General features: G+C 32.6%; 1 protein-coding gene across 2 annotated transcripts in view; it reads left to right on the top strand.

Annotated features, from left to right (window-relative positions):
• Window positions 1-22,653, top strand: part of AP3B1 (adaptor related protein complex 3 subunit beta 1) — a 212,354-nt gene that overhangs the window by 121,904 nt on the left and 67,797 nt on the right. For both annotated transcript variants that reach the window (XM_039874889.1, XM_039874890.1), the window contains exons 16-21: window positions 622-808; window positions 1,772-1,902; window positions 6,764-6,872; window positions 9,452-9,608; window positions 12,723-12,864; window positions 20,811-20,883. In XM_039874889.1, coding sequence (XP_039730823.1) covers window positions 622-808; window positions 1,772-1,902; window positions 6,764-6,872; window positions 9,452-9,608; window positions 12,723-12,864; window positions 20,811-20,883 — 799 coding nt within the window. The remainder of the gene's footprint in view (window positions 1-621; window positions 809-1,771; window positions 1,903-6,763; window positions 6,873-9,451; window positions 9,609-12,722; window positions 12,865-20,810; window positions 20,884-22,653) is intronic.

Here is a 22,653-nt window from a genome sequence, read left to right as displayed (position 1 = left end):
TTTTAGAGGGCATCAGCAGCTTGCTTTTATGAAAAAGTAACAGCTAAATGCACTGCAAATAATTTGCAGTAATCCAGTTCAGTGATTCATGTGTCTGCTTTAATGGGTCATAATTCAGGGTAAAGTAACTGAGTGCAGTCAGAGTGCAGACACTACTTATGCCAGGGACAGTATCTCTTCATAAAACACACCTCAGGAGAAGCAGTTTGCCAGCCCCCTAATACTCTCTGATGTTTTGATGTCCTGCATATTTTTCCGATTAAGTTTTGAGTGCCATGTTTTTAGTTGTATTTCCACATTCATTATTCTCACGTAGACCCTTCAGCGGGTTTGCCATATATGATTATTTTTTTAATGATGCCTTTCTTTCCACTTCAGCAGTTTAATAATCTAGCACATGGCTGCTTCTCAGTACTCAGCATTCACCTCCCCAATACCGAAGAGGACATGTGCTTTGGCTTCAAAATTCCATTTGCAGTGTTAGAAATGCATATTCCCTATGGAACAACATTTGTTTGACATAACCATTCATTTTTATTACCTCTTTAAATATGTTTATCCAGAGTTATCAATAATCATAAATAACTGTATTCTCATCTTGTTCTTTTTTTTTTCCAACAGACAAAATTGCTTACCCAGTACATATTAAATCTCGGCAAGTATGATCAAAACTACGACATCAGAGACCGTACAAGATTTATTAGGCAGCTTATTGTTCCGAATGAAAAGAGTGGAGCTTTAAGTAAATATGCCAAAAAAATATTCCTAGCACAAAAACCTGCACCACTGCTTGAGTCTCCTTATAAAGGTATTCTTATTAGAATATAACCACACAATATATGTTATCTAAAAAATTATGACAGGATGTCCTGTTTCTAATGTGTTTAAGATTTATCTCTTAGGAAATATAAATGATTAGCATATATAAGAACAATGTGCTTTCTAGTCATTCATCTGTTCTGCAGAGCAAGCTTTATATTAGGTAAAGTTTATATTTCTATAGACCTTACTTAAATAATCTCAGTGTTCTGATTTGATTTTTATTCTTACTAAACAGTTTAGCTGAACAACAGACAAAAGCTGTGTTCTTGTAGACATCAACTTCATTTCTATTTTAAATAGATAGCTTTATTTAATAAGGAATATAATTCACTTTAATAGTGAGTTGTTATTAATTAAATGTTTTATGTATACTAACAAACTTTTGTAGGAATAATTATTCCATAAAAATATTCTTTTATATTTAAATTTGTTTTTCAAAGCTGGACATTGACTCTTATTTCCCATCTTTAAAAAAAGAGTAATTTATTTATCAGTTTCACAAGTAGCCATTACAAGTTGGAATCAGATGATTATATACCTTGGTTTTCATATTGTTTCTTATTTAATTGTTGTAAAGTGATGAAAAGTAGTTCAGTTTTATAGAAAAACTGTTAAAATTCTGGGTGTGTTTGTGCAAAGACGTGTATATGGATTGTTTAACTGTGCTGTCAGTCTTAATATTCACAGCAAAGTAATTTTTAGAGAAGCTGCATTTCAGAGCAACACCTCTAAACACACTGACCGATTAGTTTTTTTATTGACCGTTATGGGGGAGATTATTGTAATCTATGGACTGAAATCAGTTTTTTGACCTATGAAGAGCCTCCTAGTTTATATTTATTCCTTGACATTTTAGGTAATATGCCAATTACCTTGAGCTCTGATTAGGATTGTTCTATATTATATACAGCTCATATTGTTTATTTTATATTTTCCTCTATTTTAATAGATAGAGATCATTTCCAGCTTGGCACTTTATCTCATACTCTGAACACTAAAGCCACTGGGTACCTGGAATTATCTAATTGGCCAGAGGTGGCGCCTGACCCATCAGTGCGAAATGTAGAAGTAATAGAGTTGGTAAGTTGACCTTCCTGAGATTAATTTTGTCAAGCAGTGGGAGGTTCTAAAATAACTATTACTTTATATAAAAGCTTTTTGGGGGGGGGGGCGGGTTGAAAATTGGAAATTGTTCTGGCATTTCTAATTGTAATGTGTTAGATATTTTCTACCTTGCTGTTATGGGAACTAAATATTGTAGTATTCCTACGTCATTGTACATGTACTATTCCTTTTCTTCAAGGATATAGAGAATTAAATTCTCTACATCGGCATTACCCACATTTGTGGTATTGCATTTGTAGCTGTGGTAGATTCAATTTCTAAGGTATTTAATTTCGTTGAATTGAGCTTTTTCTATTTTAGAGATTTGAAAGCTTCCTGTCAATATTTTTCTAAATAATTTTTGCTGTTCTCTTCCAAAGAAATCATACAAAGCGTTCTGGATTTTCTGATGAACCTGTTTTAAGTGACGCCTAAACGTAAATAAGGAGCATTGCGTACCAAAAATGTTCTTAGACAGGGTCACGATTAAAATGAATAATATGTTGCTTTCACATTAAAAAAAAAAAGCTTCTATATAAATACTCTTTTCCTAGATCTTTTAAAAATGCTGGCTACTAAAATAAAAGAATTAATGTTCTTCCTTTATATTATCTCTTTCTTATATAAACAAGAAAAACAGAGGGTCTTCTGATTGGCTTTAGAGATTGATTACATGAAATATATCTACTTTTATATAAATATAAAAGTAGAATGAATAAAAAAGAACAATTAGATATTATATTCTGGATCCTTTTCTGGTAGAAAAGGTATATTGAACAAGGATTCAGATAACCAGAGTTCTTTCCCACTAACTCCTATGGGAAAATCAGTTAACCTTCTTGCCTATTAATTTATCATATACAGTGGAAGAAAATCTTTATTACTTTAAATAGATGAATTTCTATAATTGTCATAGCCAAGTAATTTGATCCTTTTGAGAAATACTTTTAACTGTTCAGACTTACAGAAGCAATAATAACTGATAATGGCTCCATTTAGCAAACCCTGACAGTGTACTTTGATAACGTTTTACAAACATTATCTTGTTTAAACCTCATAATGATTATAAGTGATGGTTATTGTTGTTCCCATTTGCAGATGAGGAAATCGAGGTTCAGAGAGCCTAAGTAAATTATCCAAGTTCACGTAGATAGTGAGTGAAGGAACTGGAATTCCAACCCAGAGTGAGTCTACTGGGTCTGAGTCTACTGTTCATGTTCTTACTGGATTTTAGTGAAGAGAGGAGGCTAAACTTGTTTGCAAATCTGTATTATCCTTAGCACCATCATTTTCATGTTGTGACATGAAAATTGTCTCTACTTAGAGGTGATTTTTAAAAATGTAAAAGTTATTAAAACTAATTGCATATCTATTCCTTCCTTGTAAGTAAGTTTGCTGATTTTCGCTCAAGTCTACATATTCTTAAGTAGTCTTCAAAAAGATTGACTTATATGTACAATTTTTGGTCAGATGCTTGAATACAAAGAGAATATTTTTTATTATGATTCTTTCCATGGATCTTCTCTCTCTCCTAATTTCTTATTGTTCCTGCACATTGTTTTTATGGGTTCATCCTTTTTCATTATTGGATGCATAATGTTTTGGCCCAAATAAAACCATCCTTTTATCCTCCTCCCGTTTCCACCCTTGCTGCCTCATTCCACGCCCCCCCAAAATAATTAATTAATTAATTTAATTAAAATAGTTTATCTTCTCAGAAATTGAAAGCAATGCTATGCAATTTAATTTGGTTTCAGTAGTATCTTTCTATTGGCTGATAGGTTGGTTGGTTGACTGGCTGCCATTTTCATGTGCTCTTCTAAGCTTTAACTACCTTATAGGAACGGTACTTAAATAACTTATTTTCTTATGTTCATTTCACCTGTCCAGTTCAAAAGAGACAGATCGATTCTTTTTCACTTCGCTGACTACGTTCAAGAAATTCATAATTGGCAACTTATTTATAGAGAATAATTATAACTGATGCAACACAGTTAAAACTGTCACTGACTGTTGATACTGTTCAACAGTCAGTTTTGTCTCGGGACATATTGGCTTAAAATTATACTATAAAAGACAATTAAATATAAAAATAATGTACATAATTTTATTATTAAATACAACTGTAACAATGTAGAAAGTCTTTCTTACCTCTCACTCTACCTCACCCCTCCCCCAAAGTTACATCAATGTTCATGCACATAATATAGTGTTATCCTAGTTTTACTATAAGTGACTTACAGTGTCTCATCTTGTGACTATAAAATATAACTTAGTAAGAAAAAAATGGGCTACGTTTAATGATCTGATATTTTAATCAAAACATCAGGGAACCTAGTCAGAGTGACACTAGAAGTCACTTTGAATTACATACTACCATTTCCAGGGCATCAAATATAATGCCTATTTATATGATACCAGTAAGTTTTAAAGATCCATTAGAATTTTAGTTCTGGAAAGTCCTTTTCCTCCCAGTTACTGAAAGACTTTCTTTTGCATATCAAGGGTATTTTGCTTTATAAACACATCTATTATCAATATGTTATCTCTCATAGGAACTTTAGTGCCTTGCTGTTCTTTCCTCTTCTCTTTTCCTTGTTACTTCTTTTTCTTAGAATGATTAACATAGTCGTAAAAGATCATAACAAATTAAAATATTTTTTACAATTAACATAGTCGTAAAAGATCATAACAAATTAAAATATTTTTATTGTCTAAAACTCTATAGGTAGTTGATGGCCACGTCAAGATAATTTGCCCCTTTGACCATAGAAGTTCAATTTCTCTTATTTGTTGATTTAGTCTTACCCTGAAGTTCAATTTCTCTTATTTGTTGATTTAGTTTAATTAAGTAATTTTTTCCCCATAAATTGATCTGACACACTTTTGTCCAGTCTTCAGAAAAATGTTTGTTTGGACTTAAGAAAATAGGAACTTTAGTGTTTACTGAATATAGGAGAACTTTGTTTATAGAGTACTATCTTTATTCATATTTAGAGGACAGAGCATTTTAAATACATATATAAAGAAGGCAGTATTGCTGATCTTATGTATCTTCAAATATATGAGTAATTTTTAGTCATTTTTCTATTGTTCATATAGTAATTTTCTAGGTTACTGAAACTTACCTTTTTAAGTAACATTCCTTAAGCCCTTAAGCCCTTTAGGTCAGTGGTTTTCAACCCTAGCTGCACATTATAATCAGATAGAGATCTTTAAACAAAACAAACCTATGTCAGACCTGCACCAGACCAATTAAATCAGAATCTTAGGAGGTAAATCCCAGGTATTAGCTTTTTTAGTATTAGTATCTTTATTGTTTGTGTTAGTTTTAAAAATATATATATTCTCAGGTGATTCTAATGTATATCCACCGTTTAGAACCATTCTTGAATAAGAACCTCTGTAATGCTATTAATTCCTTTATAACAAAATGTATACTCTAGCAGACTGGCACATAATAGAAACTCACTTAAAAGCGTGATTAAATAAATGAGTCTTAACCACTTTGACCTTTTAAAAAAATAACATTTCTCTGCCTTTTAAAAGAGAGTATACAAAACAATTTAATTTTTTCTTGATGAATCAAGGTCACAATTATGAAAATAACTTATTTTACTTTAATACACTGTATTAAATTCTGAGTGGCTGTTCAAATAACTAAGAAATTATTGCCAGATATTTGTATACAAAATATTCAGAAATCCCTGTTCTCCCAAAGCTGACATACTATCAGAAATTGTATAATTTATATAAATTGTATAATTATATAAATTGTATGTTAGAAAATAATAAGTGCTGTAACCAAAAGAAAAAGGTGGAAACAAAGTAAGATTGGAAGTGCCAGGTATAGGAGGTTGGAATTTTACATAGAGTCGTCCTCCCTGAGGTGACTTTTGTGCATAGGTTTTGAAGGAAGTGAGGAAGTTATCTGGGGGTAAGTGTTGGAAATGGGAACAGCTAGGGGAAAGACCCTAAAGTGGGAGCATTCCTGGGGTGTTTGAAGGAAAGGTAAGGAGTAGCTGGAACAGAGCGGTTAGGAGGGAGAGCAGCAGGAGGTCAGGGAGGCCAGGGAAGAGCGGCATGGTCGCACACGGCCAAGCAGACTGTTGTAAGGACTTCGGCTTTTTTTCTGAAATGGGGAGCTGTTGCAGGGTTTCAAACGAAACAGAGGCTGGATTGGACTTAGGTTTTAAAAGAATCTAGCTGTCGTGTTGAGCAAACTTGGAGTGGGGGCTGAGGGGGTTATGGGTGACATAGAAGTAAGATAACCAGTTAAGAGACTGTTGTAGTAATCCAGGAGAGAGAAATGGCTCTGCCCAAGGTGGTAAAGGAACAAAGCTAAAGACTTTATCGATGAATTAGATGTTTAGGATATGAGAGAGAGAAGTCAAGGTTTACCCCCGGGGTTTTGTCTGTTGGGAAGGTGAGGGCTATTTGTTGCCTACATTAAATATTTTCATGTTTTTTTTTTCTTACCTGAATATCAAGCTGTGAACTTGAATTTCTTATTGTTATTTCTGTGTCTACCTCTAATTGCCCTCACCTCTTCTAGACTACTGCTTTAGTTTGAGACTTATTAGACTAACAAATAGGTGTTTAAAATTGTATGTAAAATAAGGTTAAAATATAACGGGCTCTGACAGTTTGTGTTCCTCTTTTCAGGAGTAAAGCGGAATCAGCCTTACTGCCAGGACTTTTTTTTTATAACGGTTACCTTTTCTTTTAAGGCCTGAGACTTACTTTTGTCACAGTGTATTCTGAATGATTGTTTGCCAGAAGACTGAGTCTCTTAATGAGAATTCATTTATATTTACATTTTTTTTAAAAAAAACAGGCAAAAGAATGGACTCCTGCAGGAAAAGCAAAGAAAGAGAATCCTGCTAAGAAATTTTATTCTGAATCTGAGGAGGAAGAGGACTCTTCTGATAGCAGCAGCGACAGTGGTAGGCATTATAATTTATTTAAAGACCTTGTTCACTGTAGCTTACATGCTATATGTCTCCAACAAAACGATAAGACTTAGTATATAATATTCAATAGTATAAAATTTATACTGTTAACGATAATATATCACTGTTTATTTCAAAGTAATTTCCAGTCCCTTCTTATTTGACATTCTCTCTTGGACACATAGCTAATAAATGATAGAGCTGAAACAGAAACTCATGCTTTTCTAAATTCTAACCCAGCCTGCCTGTTATATTTATCAGCGTATTGAAAAATGTGATTTTACATTTGCTAAGCCTTTAGTCAGGCCTCTAAAAGTAACTTTCTTTGTAAAAATTAAAGTTTATTTTAAACATCGAGCAGTCTGTTCCTCATCCATTTTATACTCCTCTATTTCTACATGAACCCGTATAGAGATAAAGCTAAAATTAATAAGTCCCTTGTGTATTATAAAGAAACAAAGAGCTGAAACGATTGAAGGCAACCATATACAACAAAGTGCTAAATTGGAAGGATTTAGAAGTCCTGAGTTTTAGCTGTGTAAATTGATTAAGGCACTTACTTTTATATCTGATAAATGAAGAGGTAGAGTTAGATGCTTTTTCATTCCCTTCAATACTAGAATTCTGTGAGTGATTTGCATAATGAAAAATATATTGAAGTTACTAACACTCTTATTAACTTAGCCTAATAGATATATCTGACTCAAGATCAAATGACCCCTCTTTCTTCTAAAACCTTTATTCCTTAGGGAACCAGGGCCCCTCGCTTGGTCATCCATTACCTTACTCTTAGGTAATTCATTCATGTTTTCCTCTGTCTCCCCTATCAAACTCTTTGTAGTATCTAATAAATTAATCTGTGGTACATTACCTTCTGAAATAATAAGCTGAAAAATGGAGAAAATACTTCAATCCAGAGTTAATGCTAAAAAATATGGAATTTCAGGAAAGATGTAGGCCATTAAGAAACACCTGTTTGTTATAGTTAAGAATGTACCATATAGATATTTGTCTTCATACCATTTATTCACAAGATTATGCCTGTTCAAAGGCTAACTTTTTCAATACGTATCTGAAATAGTCCATTAACAGTAAGACTTCATGGGTTTATCTGAATCCATATAGTAGTAAGTCGTGCAGCCGGAGTTCCACTCTAGCTACTAGAGGGAAAAAATAATCTTTCTCATTAGAAATTATGAAACTTTTTTCCCAACGAACTAGTCTTTTTAGAATAAACAAATTCCCTCAAGGACTTTACTAACTTGAAAATTTAAGTAATGATGCTTGGATCGAATTGGACCCAGATTCATGTTGAACTCCCATGTAATTAATTTAGGCGCTATAATTTCTTTTCATAATTTATGGCATAAGCCAGTAGTTGTCTGAGTTAATTTCTACACGTGTGCAACTTCGATATCACAACAAGTTCAAAATATCCTTATTTAGCAGTTTTGTCTTCGTAAAGTTTGGGAAAAATAAATGTTGCTCTTTGTAAAAGCTGATAATATGAATGCCTTGCCATGATTGGCAGGCACCGTTGTATCCAATCACCTTTACATGTTTCAAATAATTTAATCTTCACAACACCTCTATAAAGTAGCTAGTATTATTTTCCTCATTTGCAGAGAAGGAAACTGAGACCTGGAGAGTTTGAATAACTTGCTTAGTCTTACAATTGGTAAGCGACAGAGCCAGGGTTTGAACCAGACATTCCAACTTGAGAACTCATACTTTTAACAACTACAAGCTACTTTAAAAGAATATAGGCATTCCCAGCTTTTTATTGTATGATACTTAAATCAGTCCTCATAAAATAGATATTATTTACCTATTAGAATATTTTAACCTGAGGTTTTGTTTCTGCCCAAGGGTACTACAGTTTATCCTCTTAACTGGGATACAACTCTATACCTCTATAATCTATAACTCTATAATCATTTCGAATGGTAAAAGATTATGTTTCATGTTCAATATACATGTAAGTATACTGTATGCATCACTTCTGCAAAGAGTCCTAGTATACCATAATTTGTATATAAAACACTGAAATATATAGCTCTTCAATGTAACTATCATATCTAGACCTACTGAAAACTCCTATGCTAGCTAAAATAACTTCTTAATTAGTAATTTTGCTTATTGCCTTTGAATTTAGAAATTTTTGGAGATGATTTGAATGGCTCATTCCCTCTCAGAATTTGTTCTTAAGAAGATTCAGTTGTTGCCTTCTTCTCTAAATAAAATTTCCTGTTATCAATAGAAGAATTAAAAATTATTTTTTCACCCTTATGCCATCCTTATGTCATTTAACAAAAAAAGTTTTGCCGTATCTAGATACTTATGGGTCTTAAATTCGGTTGACTTGGTTCATCTTTTCTTTGCTTTTCCCTACTCGCTATCAGAGCCCCTTATGTGTCTTACGGAGTCCTTCCACGCTCACCTTGCTGTAGGATTCCAGAGCTCTGAATGATTGGAGTGTGGTTTCATTTGTGATGACTATTGACAGCTACTTGTGTCCTCCTGTGTAATTAAATGGCTATGAATCAAAGAGCTTCTGGTTCTGTTTTTTTCAGAGAGTGAGTCTGCAAGTGAAAGTGGAGAACAAGATGAGGAAGGAGACAGTAGTGATGAGAGCAGCGAAGATTCCTCCAGCGAGAGCGAGAGTGAGAGTGGAAGTGAGTCAGAGGTAGAAAACAGAAGAGACAAGAACTCCAAAACCAAAGGAAAAGGGTAAATTATTTTGTCAGAATTTCCTTCTAAAAATATTCTGTATTTCCCTTTAATTCACAGAGTGGATTAGAAAATAAGTGTGTGCATTTTTTCCCAGATATTAAGTCTTGTAAAATTAATTTAAAATACTAGTTCACATTATTCTACTACTTATAATGCTTAGTTTTCATTTCGAACTTTAACAGATCTTGGGGCTACATTTTGAAAATTGGTATAACCTTGGAAGACTGAGTTAAATGATCAAGCAGTAGGTATGAAACACTTAATTACCTTTTGTAGCAATTTTGCTGAGGGCTAAAATTAAATCCTGCAACACTTTGCCATTATGTAACTAAGACAATTGATTTTTCTAAATAATGTTACATTAAAAAGATTATGATTCAAATATTAGAGTCAAAGGCTGTGAAGGAAGTCAGTCATAAGATATTTAAGTGTTAGCGCTTTTTAAGATCTCCCATTATCAACAACATTATCATGTATTAAAGTGTCATTAAAATTTTGAGTAATTGGGGCTAATACCTTGGATTGTAAGAGTCTGTTTTCCTCGCTGCTGTCAGCGAGTGGCCTCTGCAGACATGATGGCCCTTTCCCCGGGAGCCTGCTGCCCGCTCCCTTGATGAGCTTGCAGCCCAGCTCAGTCGTGGCTGACAGCACTGATTGGGGCGCAGTACGCTCTCTGCTCCTTTTATTACAGACAGTAATTAAAGCAGCTCGCCCTGCCACTTCCATAACAAACACAGCATAATGCCCTAATTATGACTTTATTAATTTAAGTCAGGATTTAATGATTTTAAAAGTGATTTATATTGTTTTTCCTGTTCAGAACAAATGAAATCTGTAGGTTAAATTAATACAGGCTTTTCATCATTGCAAAGTTAAAAAGCTAGTTACCAGTAAATTCTTTTCATTAGATTAACATCTGAAACTCTAAGCAGTAAGGTAAACAATAATTACCCATCAAAATGGAGTGATGCATAACAAAATAACACCTTTACCTTTAAAATCCTATCTTAAAAGCTAGAAGTTAAATATGTTCAGAATTATTCACTTGTTGCAACAAAGGAGTTACTTGGTCCGTAATAGCCTTTTCTTTGAAAGAAATTCTATACTTCTGGCTTAATATCAGAATAGCTGATTACCTAGATGATTTCCTAGTTTATAAAAAGTATCATTTCTAGGAAGGGAAAGTTTGGTTCAGTGAACTAAATATCTTTTCAGACAGGAAAAGTCAGTATGATAGAAATTTATAATCACGAATTAGATTAGTTTCATTATTTTTTCCTTCAGAAATGGACTTTTCTCTTTACCCATGTTTGAATTTAAAAGAATTGTTTATTACCTCAAAGGGAATCTCAGACGCTTTTGAAACCTTGTATTTTTAAGTACATGTTTTAACCATTGAATTGGGGATAATAAATTGCTGCTCTTTGCCAGAGGTAAAAACAACATATTGTTTAGTCATCACATATAATTACATGTGCTCTGAGATGTTACCATGACTCCATTTTTAATAAACAGAAATCATATTTCCTCCACAAAAATCAATTCTAGGAAATATTGATTCTTCCCTTGCCTTACCACTCTCCCTCCCCATGTGTTTTTCTGCCTGTCTCAGAATTTTTTTTAACCATTCCCAATATAACTGTATGATAGTTTTTTAAAGCTGAGGAGGTTTAAATACCTTCAAAACCATCCTTTGGTAATCATAATTATTTATGACTAAATTTGAGATTTATACTCCAAAGTATTTTCATTAGAAGGGAGATAGTAGTGTTATAGGGAAAATATGGTCTTTAGAGTAAGACAGGCTTGAATTCAAATTCTAGTTCTGCCCCTCCTGGCTCTGTGTCCTTGAACAAGTTACTTAACTTTCCTGAATATTATAGGATAATATAATAATGCACCCAGTAAGAATATGTTGGAATGTCTAAATTAGATGATTGGTATGAAGTTTCTAACTCTGCCTGACACAAGCTAGATTCTTAAAAATACATACACAGTAAAGAGAGCTAGACCTTCTGTTTTGAGAAAATAGCAGAGACCACAAGGAACCTCTCTTCCCCTGAGAGACCTTTTGGCTATCTTATATGTTATGCATTTCCTTGGAGAACTACTTCCCTACCCTTCTGTCTGCCTTATTTCAATTGCTCAACTTATGTGTCTCTTCCTTTAGGAAGCATTCCCAGTCTTGGTTGAGTTTATTTGGATGCCCCTCCAAATGGTCTCATGACACACTATACTTTTATTACTTACCATATTTAATTTTCAATGCCATCTAACTTCTCTGTGTCCTCCAGTGGACAGTAAACTCTCTAAGGGAGGCACATGGAAATCATTTGTCTGTATTTTACTAATAATAGTTGTAAAACTAACTACTTATTACCTAACATAGTCCCAGCACATGGTAGGCAATCAGATATTTGTTAAATGAGGGAGTGAGCAAATGAATGATCAGCACTTAAGTTGGATCATTTGGTATTTAAAATTTTATATTTGTTTATCTTACATTTTTAGTAAGACATTCTCTTCTGAACTAGTTAGCATTTTCTCTTATGTGTTTTAGGATCATATTTGGGAACACATGTAAGTACTTTTCTTGAACAGAAAAATATAAAATGCAGGTCTATTTTAGCAAAAGTAGATGTATAAATACTTAAACTTATGAAGGACAGCATTTTGAGACCACATTTTAAAATCAGCCTAAGTATCTTTGAAGCTGCTACTGTTAGCACCTAATATATATTCCTGATAAATCAAACATTTCATTATTATTTTCCACTCAAGGTATCATTTAATGTTATTTTATGACCTTTTGCATGTGAGGGTATGCGACGTGGTATAATTGGTTTTGAATGGGTTCTGACTTACTTGTTTATAGATAATACAACCTTTATTCCTATTTCACCGATATGTTCTGGGATTTTTAAAACCACTTTTTTCATCTTTTTATATACTAAAAAGAAATGGTTCTCCATGAAATACTCTTCTTTAGTAAAGGTTTAGTAAAGGCAAAATAGACAGATGGCAACCTTTGCCATTTGATTTTTTTTAACTACTTAAACTTCTTTCTATAAAAGGTTTAAAGTTGACATCACATTTTATTATTATGCATAGTGATTCTGAATATGGGGAGAAGGAAAATGAAAATTCTGAAACTTCTGATTCTTCCAATGAGGAATCTAGTTCAATAGAAGAAAGTTCTTCAGATTCTGAATCAGAATCAGAAAATGAATTGGAATCCAGAAAAGTCACTAAGGTAAGAGATTACATATTTGTTGTAATCGAAAGTAAATATTCTTATAGCCTTTCCTAATTAAGAATAAATATCTCTGAAAATTAATGTTTTTTAGAAAACCAAGAAACTAGGAAAGGAATTTGACATCATCACTGACAACTAAAATAAACACTATCTTCATTCACCCACACTGGTGATTTTATACTATTTTTTTCTAGATAATTGCTTCCCTTATAACTCAACCCTGCAGAGAAGTTAGAAACCTTTTTCAACCTCCTCCTCTGCCGCCAAAATTAGAGAACTCAGTGTTTATAAGTGTGGCCGTTGTTGTTCTCGGCTAGAATATGACAAAGGAGGCTTTTGCTAAAGCGAAGTAAAAGGAAGTCACAGAAATAGTATTGAGTAAAAGAATGTAAATGTACATGCATCAGAAGAACTTGAAACTAATACCCTTTTAAAAAATGTTAGGTACTTTAAATAATAGAATATTTTAAAGGCTTAATCAAAGGATATTCATTCCTTAACTAACAAAAATGCAGTAGTTTCGTATTTAAAAACAAAGAACCACTTATATAATAGAATGACATTGCTTTTTGATATATTTTTAACCTAGAACTTTGTCTGCTTAGCAAAAAAAAAAAAGTATAAATTGCAAAACAAAGTTATTAATATAAAATTTAGACCTAATAAATACCTTTCTGATCATTATTGATTGCTCCCTTCCTATAAATGAATCATGTTGCTGCTAGGCGTCGAATGCAGTAGTTTTTATAAATAAACTATATTATTCCATATGTAGAAAATATGATCAAATCTTGTCTTTTAAATTGAATTTGCTTTCTTTTTAACCCATTTTTTCATTTATTTATTCTGTGCTTATCCATTTCTTTAGTAAGCCATCTGAGTAGCCAAAGATGAAAATAAATTCATTGAAGTAGATAATTGCCCTCCTCTATCCAGAGATTTATTGTTGAAAAATAAGCATGTTTAAAAATCGGCTAGTATTTGTCTTACCTTATTTTAAATATTCTTGAATATAGTAAAACCTATTTTAAACTTGAATTTATATTTAAAATTTGTGTCTGTATATAGTATATAATCTGAAATTTCTGTTTCAAAAGATCATATAAAATCTTAGAGATTTTTAGGTTTATTTATATGGCCTCATATAAAACTTATCACATAGTGAGTTTGATATCCTCTCATTTTCTACTTAAATTATACAAAAGCTTATTTAAAATAAAGGAGCCCCAGACAGTAAGTACAACCCAGAATAAGAAATCAGTATTTTAAAAAATGACCAAACAAGAAATCAGTGACTGTAAAGTGAGTAGAATTAAAATTATTCTTATGAAGTTTTGTAAAAGTCAAAAAATTATGGACTTTAGTGCCTATATAGTATTAGAAGCAGGGCTTTAGGACCCCATCAAAAAGTCACAGAGGTACCCCTGGTTAACGACTCAATTTGTTTCTTCTTTGTCACAGACTTTCAGTAATCAGGTTTAATTTTTTAATAATTGAAAATATTTTACTATACAACATCAGTATAATGTTTTGAAGTATTGCAATGAGCCAAGACTTGAGAAATTCAGGCGTTACTCATATCGATAGTTTCATGTCTCTGTTTTGCTTATGTAGCTAATTTTCTTTATATTAGAATGCCTTTCCTGTCTATAATAGACAGATAGGATTGTTTTAATTATCAATTGCAGTATTCTCTACCTTGGAGCCACTATAACTATTTTTTTCTTTCTATTTCTTTCTGAGTGATTCAGAGTATACCATGCAATAACAAGTATACTAATTTTCTAATAATGGGCAACTCTATAATTGTAGAAAAGTCTTCCTTCCACCAAGTATTGTGGCTTCTGCTCTAAATTATGAGTAATGAAGGCAGATGGTAGGTGCTTTACCTTAATTTAGCATGACAGTATGTTAGTGCTGAAAATTCATATGCCTTAAATACACAGCCTAACTAAATCTATACTTTTACTCTTCCTCTTCCATTTCTTACCAATGGACAATGCGTTTTGGGGATATTGAGCATGGAAATTAGACCTTAAGGTACCTTACATGTATGGCTTTGCAAACAGTTCATTTTATGGTGGTCCTATGAGACGGGTTGTTGGAAGATAATATCTTTATGCTTTAGTTTCCTCGTCTATAAAGTAGAAATGTTAATACATGCTCCACTTCTTTCAAGTGCTATTATTAAAAAAAATCAAATGTGCAAGATCAATGTAAAGCATGGTATAAATATAAAACAGCAGTGTTAACATTTTTTAACTTGAACATTAATTCCATGCGAGACCAACAATATTAGCATCATAGAATACTAATGCTCAAAGGAACCAAAAATTTTTTATAATTCTTATATGTCTCTTGTATTTTTTCTAACTATTTTTATATTATTCAAGTTATAAGTCAACATTCAGGGATGACCCTTTACCTGAAGCCTGTGATCTCATCCACTTGCTGCAGAAGACTGAGCTGCCAACTGCTGCGAGTGTCTCCTGCCACTCTCTGCTCCTTAACACACAGTCTCTGTTACCCTCCTTTTTCTTTGGATGTAGCTCTGAGTAAGCTGTCCCTGTCCACTAACCAAAAATAAGTCCTGCTTCTTTCTGACCTTGTCTTGTTGATAATTATCCGCCTCCTTTGCACTTTCAGTCTTTTTCTCCACAAATCCTTCCTCTGCCATTCACAGCACTCAAGTCTTTCCCAGTATTTAAAGAGACAGGGAAGGAAGGAATAGAAGAGAGAGAGAAAGTGTGTATGAACATGAGAGATGGGAAAAATAATCTATTCTCCGTCTACTACCTCTTTACTTAATTATTTTAATCCCTTTTAAATTGATTTTCACTCCTATCACTTCCTCCAAATATTACTCTCTGAAAAGTCAGCCATAATCTTTCCCCAAACCTGGTGGCCTTCTCTTAGTAGTTATCCTTCTTGAACTTTTTATGACTCTTCCCCTACTACTTGAAACTCTCTGTGTTCTTTTCCTTCTAACTTTGACCTTTCAATCTTTTGAATGCTTCATTTTTAAGCCCTCCTGTCACCTATGAATGAATATTGCCCCAAAGTTAGTTCTTAGTACACATTATTTTTCAAATATATTAATTGATGTGAATTAATTTTTTAGTTTTTTTTCTCTACATTTTTCTTGTTGTGAGACTCATTCACTCCCATAGCTTCCGCTCAAACGTTTGTGTGAATTCTTTCATAATAACATCTCTAAGTCTCTACAATAGCTGTAACTCTTTCCCCCAAATTCTTAGATTTCTCAGGAGCTACTGGTTTTCCTAATATAGCCAGAAGAAGACATGCTCTACCGTTGGTACCAGCATTCTTTCTGTTCTCCCAGATCTGTAGCCCCAGGAATCCTCCCTCTTCCTGTATGTTTACACAGTTGCCAAGTCTTAGAGATTCCGTGTATTATTTCTCATTTCTGTTTCTTCTCTTCCTGCCACCACCATTCTAGATGAGCTCTTCATTACTTCACTCATAGGCCATTGCTGTTGGTCATTCTCAGACGCCTCCTCAACTCCGGTCCTTCTATACAGGTGCCAGATTAATGTTCACATTACCATTGTCATGTGAGTTCAGAAACCCCTCAGGATAGCATGGCCAAATCTACCTTTCCAGTCTTAACCTCCTTTGTGTTGCCTGTCTTCTAATTCCAGTGGACTGGTTGTGGCTCTCTTAATATGCTGTATGCCTTCTCATTTCTGTATCTTTGTTCTTCCTTTTACACCAATTCTCTTATTACAAAAAATTCAAGCTAGGGAAAAGTGTCCCCATATCAGATGGTGATCCCTCTGCTTCTCCTAGTTAAGAATGACTGTATGGAATAAAAAAATGTTACTGATGAGAGGGTATTACTCATGTGGATGGTGTAGGGATAGTCAAAGACTGAGAACCACTATTCCTGAAGTATTTGTCATTCAGTACCGTGACCCAGCCAGCATATCCATAAGACACAAAACTGTAGTCACACTTTCTGGTGTCATGTTTGTTTGTTTGTTTGATTGTATTATTGATTCAGAGATGTCTTTTTTTGAGATCAGATATTGTCAGTAATAACCAAAGAAAATTATCTTCTCTTTGGTTATAATTAGTTTAATAGGCAAGCATATTTTTATGTTTGTTCCTGAAATATGTTTAATAGAGAAATATTTTAATTTGAGTCTAATCTTTTTAATGAAATAATCCTTTTGCCCCAAATAATTGGGGATAAAGAAAATTTGGCATGTGATCTGAGATAGATCACGGATAAGAGTGAAAAGACTGTTTTCTGATTGGTTTTCTGTCCTATTTGAGATATAGGAAACAAGTTTAACTTGTATTTTTTTACAAGTATTTATGTATGTTGCAATAATATAACTTTTGTGAACATTGTAGAATATTGGTTTTTACTCTGACAATTCAAAGCCTTGCCTCTTTCAATTTATGTCTTTCCCAGTTTAGTTCATATTTTAAGTTCTCTAGAACAGAAATAGCATTTCACTTCAATTGAGATCTTTAAATAAAAGTGAATGCCATTAAGCAAGCTTTCTTATTGAAGTATGTATTATCTAATAGGAAAGATTTGTTTAACAGTTTAGACTAATTTTTAACTTAAAAGAAGTCTCAATTTACTTTTGTTTTAGAACACAGTATAAGTGTGAGCCTCAGATTTTTTAAATCAAATTTGTTAGATGACTTGAAGGCAAGAGAGTCATTAAATTGTCCTTGGTTGGTAATTCTAATTGAAAATATTTCATGCAAATATCTTGCCTTGTGAGGCTAAAAATTAGCCTTGAATTTTTGTTGATTTAAACACACAATATGGGTTTGACAAACTTTATCACTTATCCCGTTTTATAGTTTTAAATTTCAAACCTCTTTACACTGGTTTCCTCTTAGGAAGCATATTTGAGGCTTGTCATGTCAGATCTTTTTTTCTACTTGCCTTTTTTTTTTTTAAATCAGCATGAAAATGAACATGCATAATACATTTAAAAATCTTTACAGATATATTATTACATTATTGAATATTTTTGTTTGTATTATTTGGAGCTTATTAAAAATTTCCGGGATCTTTTATCTGTTATATGAAATGAAATATATTAAATAGAAATCAGTTTCTTTACCCTGTGACTTTGTATTTCATTTTGAAAATGTTGATGTGTTGAAGTGTATAATCGAATACCATTGAAACAAAATGGAGATTTGAAGATGATGAATTGATAACTAGGTATTTTTGTAGTGAGATTTTAAGATCAGTTACTGCTGTCCTTATAAATACAGTCACTCAGCTGTTAAAAACCTAATTCTCTATTTAAAAAATATACAAAAACAAATTGTCTGTGTTTCTGCCTGATCTCCTCTCAAGTACTAACACAATGGAAACAGTGGGTGATCCGTCAATGTGTTTGGTTTGTCAATGATGGTTTTGTATAAATATTGGGAGGGTAAGAAATAAAATTCACACAGTAAAATATGATTTCATCTGCCTTTTCTCTGCAGCTCCATGGCTCATGCTGCGGTGTGAAATTCTCATTTTACACACTTTGCAGGCGGAGCACATGAATTATGCATTGAGCAAGAAAAATCTCCTGCCTCAAGTCCTATATGCATTTACCCAGGTTCTGTCTCTATTACCAAGATGAATTGCAAATGGAGAAATGTTTGATGGAATAGGGCTCTTAACTTCTTTGTTTAGAATTCAGATTTTTATTTTTATAGTATATCCTTTAAGTATGAAAATGTTTTGAACTTACTATGGATTTTTTAGAATGAAAAATGAAATATAATATAAGAGAGGAGTACCAAACACATCATGAAGCTTTTTAAAACCTTGATTCAGAATGCAAGCCTTTTTCAATTCAGTAGAAATGACCATTATCTGTTGCTAATGTTGTATTTCAGTCACCCGTTATTTGCTGTTCTCAGAAAGTCAATGAAATTCTGTCCTTTTTAGAGCCTTTTTTCTTTCTGTTTTAGGATTTATACCAATTTCACATGCAGCTCTGTTCTCTGTTGTATGTGACCTGATGTGTATTTAATAGATATTGTTACAAACTCTTAGCTATGAAGTAGAAAATAAAGTATAGACTTGCCTCCAGCTTTAACTCTATCTTGATTTGATAGGTTTCTAATTTTCAGGTGGGGAGGTTACAGTTCCATAAAGACAGTCATGCACCATTGTAGCTTATAGGAAGCTACACCCGTTGTGCTCAGCGTAGCATTTTGATGAGTCACATGGTGATGAGCTCTTTTTGTTATATTTTCTTTCTTCATAGGAATGATATTCTAGTTGAGATGGCATTTTCTTTCTCACTGTTTTTGTTACTTGTAACTTTTATATTTCAGCTTCAAAACTAACATTTCTTCTATTTTTTCCCCCCTAGTCCAAGAAATTGGTATTCACTTGAGGCATGGAGAGAGGGGCAAATGTTTTTAAATAACTAATGAAAATTAAAACCTAGCTAGATGATTTGTAGTTTTCAGTGGCAGAGACAATTATTTTGAGGAAGAAAATCAATGCTGATGTTTTTAGTTAGTGTTTTAATGACTATTATTGTGTGATCCTTGAACATATTTTTTCTGAGTATTGGCATAAGGGGAAAACAAGCAGAACTTAGAATCATTAAAAATGTTACCTAACCTATAATTTAGTGTATTGCTCTTGTTCATGTATGTGCACTGTAATAGCAGCTCTAACATGGTTGTAAGCTTTAAATGATGGTAATGTACCTTTTGCTTTAGTGATACCTTTCTGTAGTTAGAGAAATACTTAAAACATATTTGTAATAATTCCCATAAACAATAAGCTATAAACTCCTTTGATGGATTGTAAGTTATCTGAAGGCAGGGACTATGTCTTTCTTGGGTGTGTTACTTCCATTGCTTAGCATAGAATCTGATGTATATTAAAAATTCTATACACATCTGTTAATGAATGAATGAACAAAACCATTTAAGCAAAAAGTTAAGTTTTGACCTTTAATTTGAGAAGATTTAATGTAAAAAAAAAAAAAAGGCATAGATTGTAAAGATAAGTGACCTTGACCTGAATACATCTATTTAACACCCTAATCTTTGTTGGTCTTTAATTGTTGATAATGTTACTCAGTGCTGCAGTTACCTTATCCATTTTTTTTTTTTTTAAAGATTACGCATTTTTTTCTTACTCTTTAAGCAAACTTTGAACATCTCAGACTTAGGGGCATTTTTTTTCTAGTTCATAGTTACCCACATTTCAAAAATATAGTAGACTGAATAAGCAGATCTGAAGCTTATTAAGAGGAAGCCCTAATTATGTACAAATATGTTTTGAAATATTTATTCTCCCCAAAAGAAAACAGTAAAGAAAGTAAATGAATCCTTTTCAACCCTAAAGAGCAGGAGCCTGAAAATGTCATCTATAGATTTTAATGAATACCTTCGGCAAAAGAAGTCTGACACACCCAGTATAGAAATATAAAGTACATGGTACAATGCCTGTCACACACTACATCTCAGCAAAGCTAATCTGTCACAAACCATTAATAATCTCAGAACTAAGCATATGTTTTTTGAGTGATTCTTTTTCTTAAATCGACTTGTTTGAAAATCATTTTTAAGAATGTACACTTTCTACCAAAGAGCCACATTACATTTTTTATGTTAGCAAAAAATTGTCAGATTATAAAATAATTATTTCCCTTTAATTTTCTTCTGAAGATCCTTGATAATCATTAAACACAAAATATTTTTAAGTCATTAACAGTTTGTGTGGTGGAAAGGAAATATTGTATGCTAACTGAAATAAAAATTTTGATTCAAAAAGCCATTTTGTATAACCATAAAGAAGTTTAGTTTGATTTCCCCCCTCCTTGGAAAACTAAGCAGAGGAAAAATGCTTTTTTGAAACGTTTAGGACTACTTCATAGATTTCCTAAATAGAACATGCAATAAATAAAATGTTTCTTATTTTATAGGAGAAAGAAAAAAAAACGAAGCAAGATAGAAAGCCTATTACCAAAGATGTTTCACTTTTAGATCTAGATGATTGTAAGTATTGAAATTTAAATTTTTTCTTCTGTTTAGTAGCAGTATTTTTTTATTTTTATAGTACCTTTTGCTGTGTCTCAAAGCATATTAACATCTGTTATAAAAGATTTATAGATGAATAAGGCAAGAAAATTTTAGAAATAGTTCTTAGTATCTTTTTCTTTCCTCTTTTTAGCATATCAGTTTTGTATCACCCGAATAAGTGTAATTAGTCAAATAAAAGTACACCAAATTTGTTTTAAGACCTTTTGCTTTAGTAGTTTATACTTGTTTTAATAAATAATTACTCATATCTCACAACTTGTACATTGTTAAATGTTGGTTATGGAGATTGAGATAATTGAAAAATGTAAAAGACACTGCTGTCTTCTACTTGTCACCCTTTTGGTGGGAACAGAAATGGGTACAAAGCTTTTGGAGGACAGCGTGGCTATACCTATTAATATTTTAACTGCAAAAAATCTTTGTCTCAGCAAAGCCACTTCTAAGAACTTAGAACAAATATACTCACCCAAGTGTACAAAGATGTATATTCGTCATCTCCCCTAAATCCTCCTGCATTTTGAGACAATGGAATTAACTTTGTTAATAGGTAGTTTTTGCACTAGAAAAAGAGTAACAACAAGAAAGATTTCATGAATATTAAACTATTATCACTTTTCAGTATAGTTTTTCCATGCTAGAGGTGAGATATGTTTTTAGATTTTCTTACCTTATAAACAGAACATAGAGCTGTCCTGTTTATATTATTTACCTGGCCTGTCTTCAGTAGTCATGGAAAACTCTTAATATAGAAAAATTAAAATGCATAATATGGAGAAATACTTAATATAGAGAAATTAAAATAAATTTAGAGCCACAATTGAATAGTTTTTCACCTATTAACAAAGATTTTAAAGTAACATCCATTATTGCTAAGGTTCGGAGAAACAGGTATTCTACATATGTTTTTGATAGGGATATAAGTAGGTGCAGCTTTTTTGAGTTATTTTAGCAATATCTATCAAAACTTAAATTGCACAAACCTTTTGACCTAGCCATTCTTTTCTGGAATTTATCCTACAGGTAAACTAGCAAAATCAGATCTTATTCCATCTTTGTTTAGACCCTTTAATATAAGGGCTCGTTTTTACACTTAAAGTCCGTATTCCTAGGTTGCTCATACCTTAGGTGATCTGACTCCTGCTACCTCTTATCTGCTCTGCTCCTTTGCATTTCTGAAATACACCAGGCTTATTCCTGCCCACAGCCTTTGTTCTGCTGTTCCCCCTGCTAAGAACATTTCTTGCAGATCTAATGGCAAGCTGCTTGTTATCTTCCAAATCCCAGCTCAAAAGTCGCCTTCTCATACACACCATCACTAACCATTCTTTACCGTTTTCATGACATTTTTCACTATCAGAAATTCTCTTAAATATTGTTATTACTTGTTTATTGTGTCTCACCCAATTAGGATACAGATTGCATGAGAATAGGATTCTTGTCTATCTTGCTCACTGCTGTTCCTAGTGCATAGGACACACCTGGTATGTAGTGGGCACCCAGTAAATATTTGTTGAATTAATAAAATATGCAAGGTTATGTATAGAAATTTCATTGCAGCATTATTTATTATAGCAAAATCCTGAAAACAAACAAAACATCTACCAGTAGGATGATATAACCATTAAGAAAAATGGGGCAAATCTTTATGTGCTGATTATGTTATTATGTATCTAAAATATTGTAATCTTTTTAAAAGATACATGTAGATAGAACATGATTCCACTT

This window comes from Pteropus medius, unplaced genomic scaffold, assembly GCF_902729225.1.
Source record: "Pteropus medius unplaced genomic scaffold, Ma_sr-lr_union100, whole genome shotgun sequence".
In the NCBI taxonomy this organism is placed as follows: domain Eukaryota; kingdom Metazoa; phylum Chordata; class Mammalia; order Chiroptera; family Pteropodidae; genus Pteropus; species Pteropus medius.
Note: the sequence above shows the minus strand (reverse complement) of the source record. Positions and strands in the feature narration are given on the sequence as shown.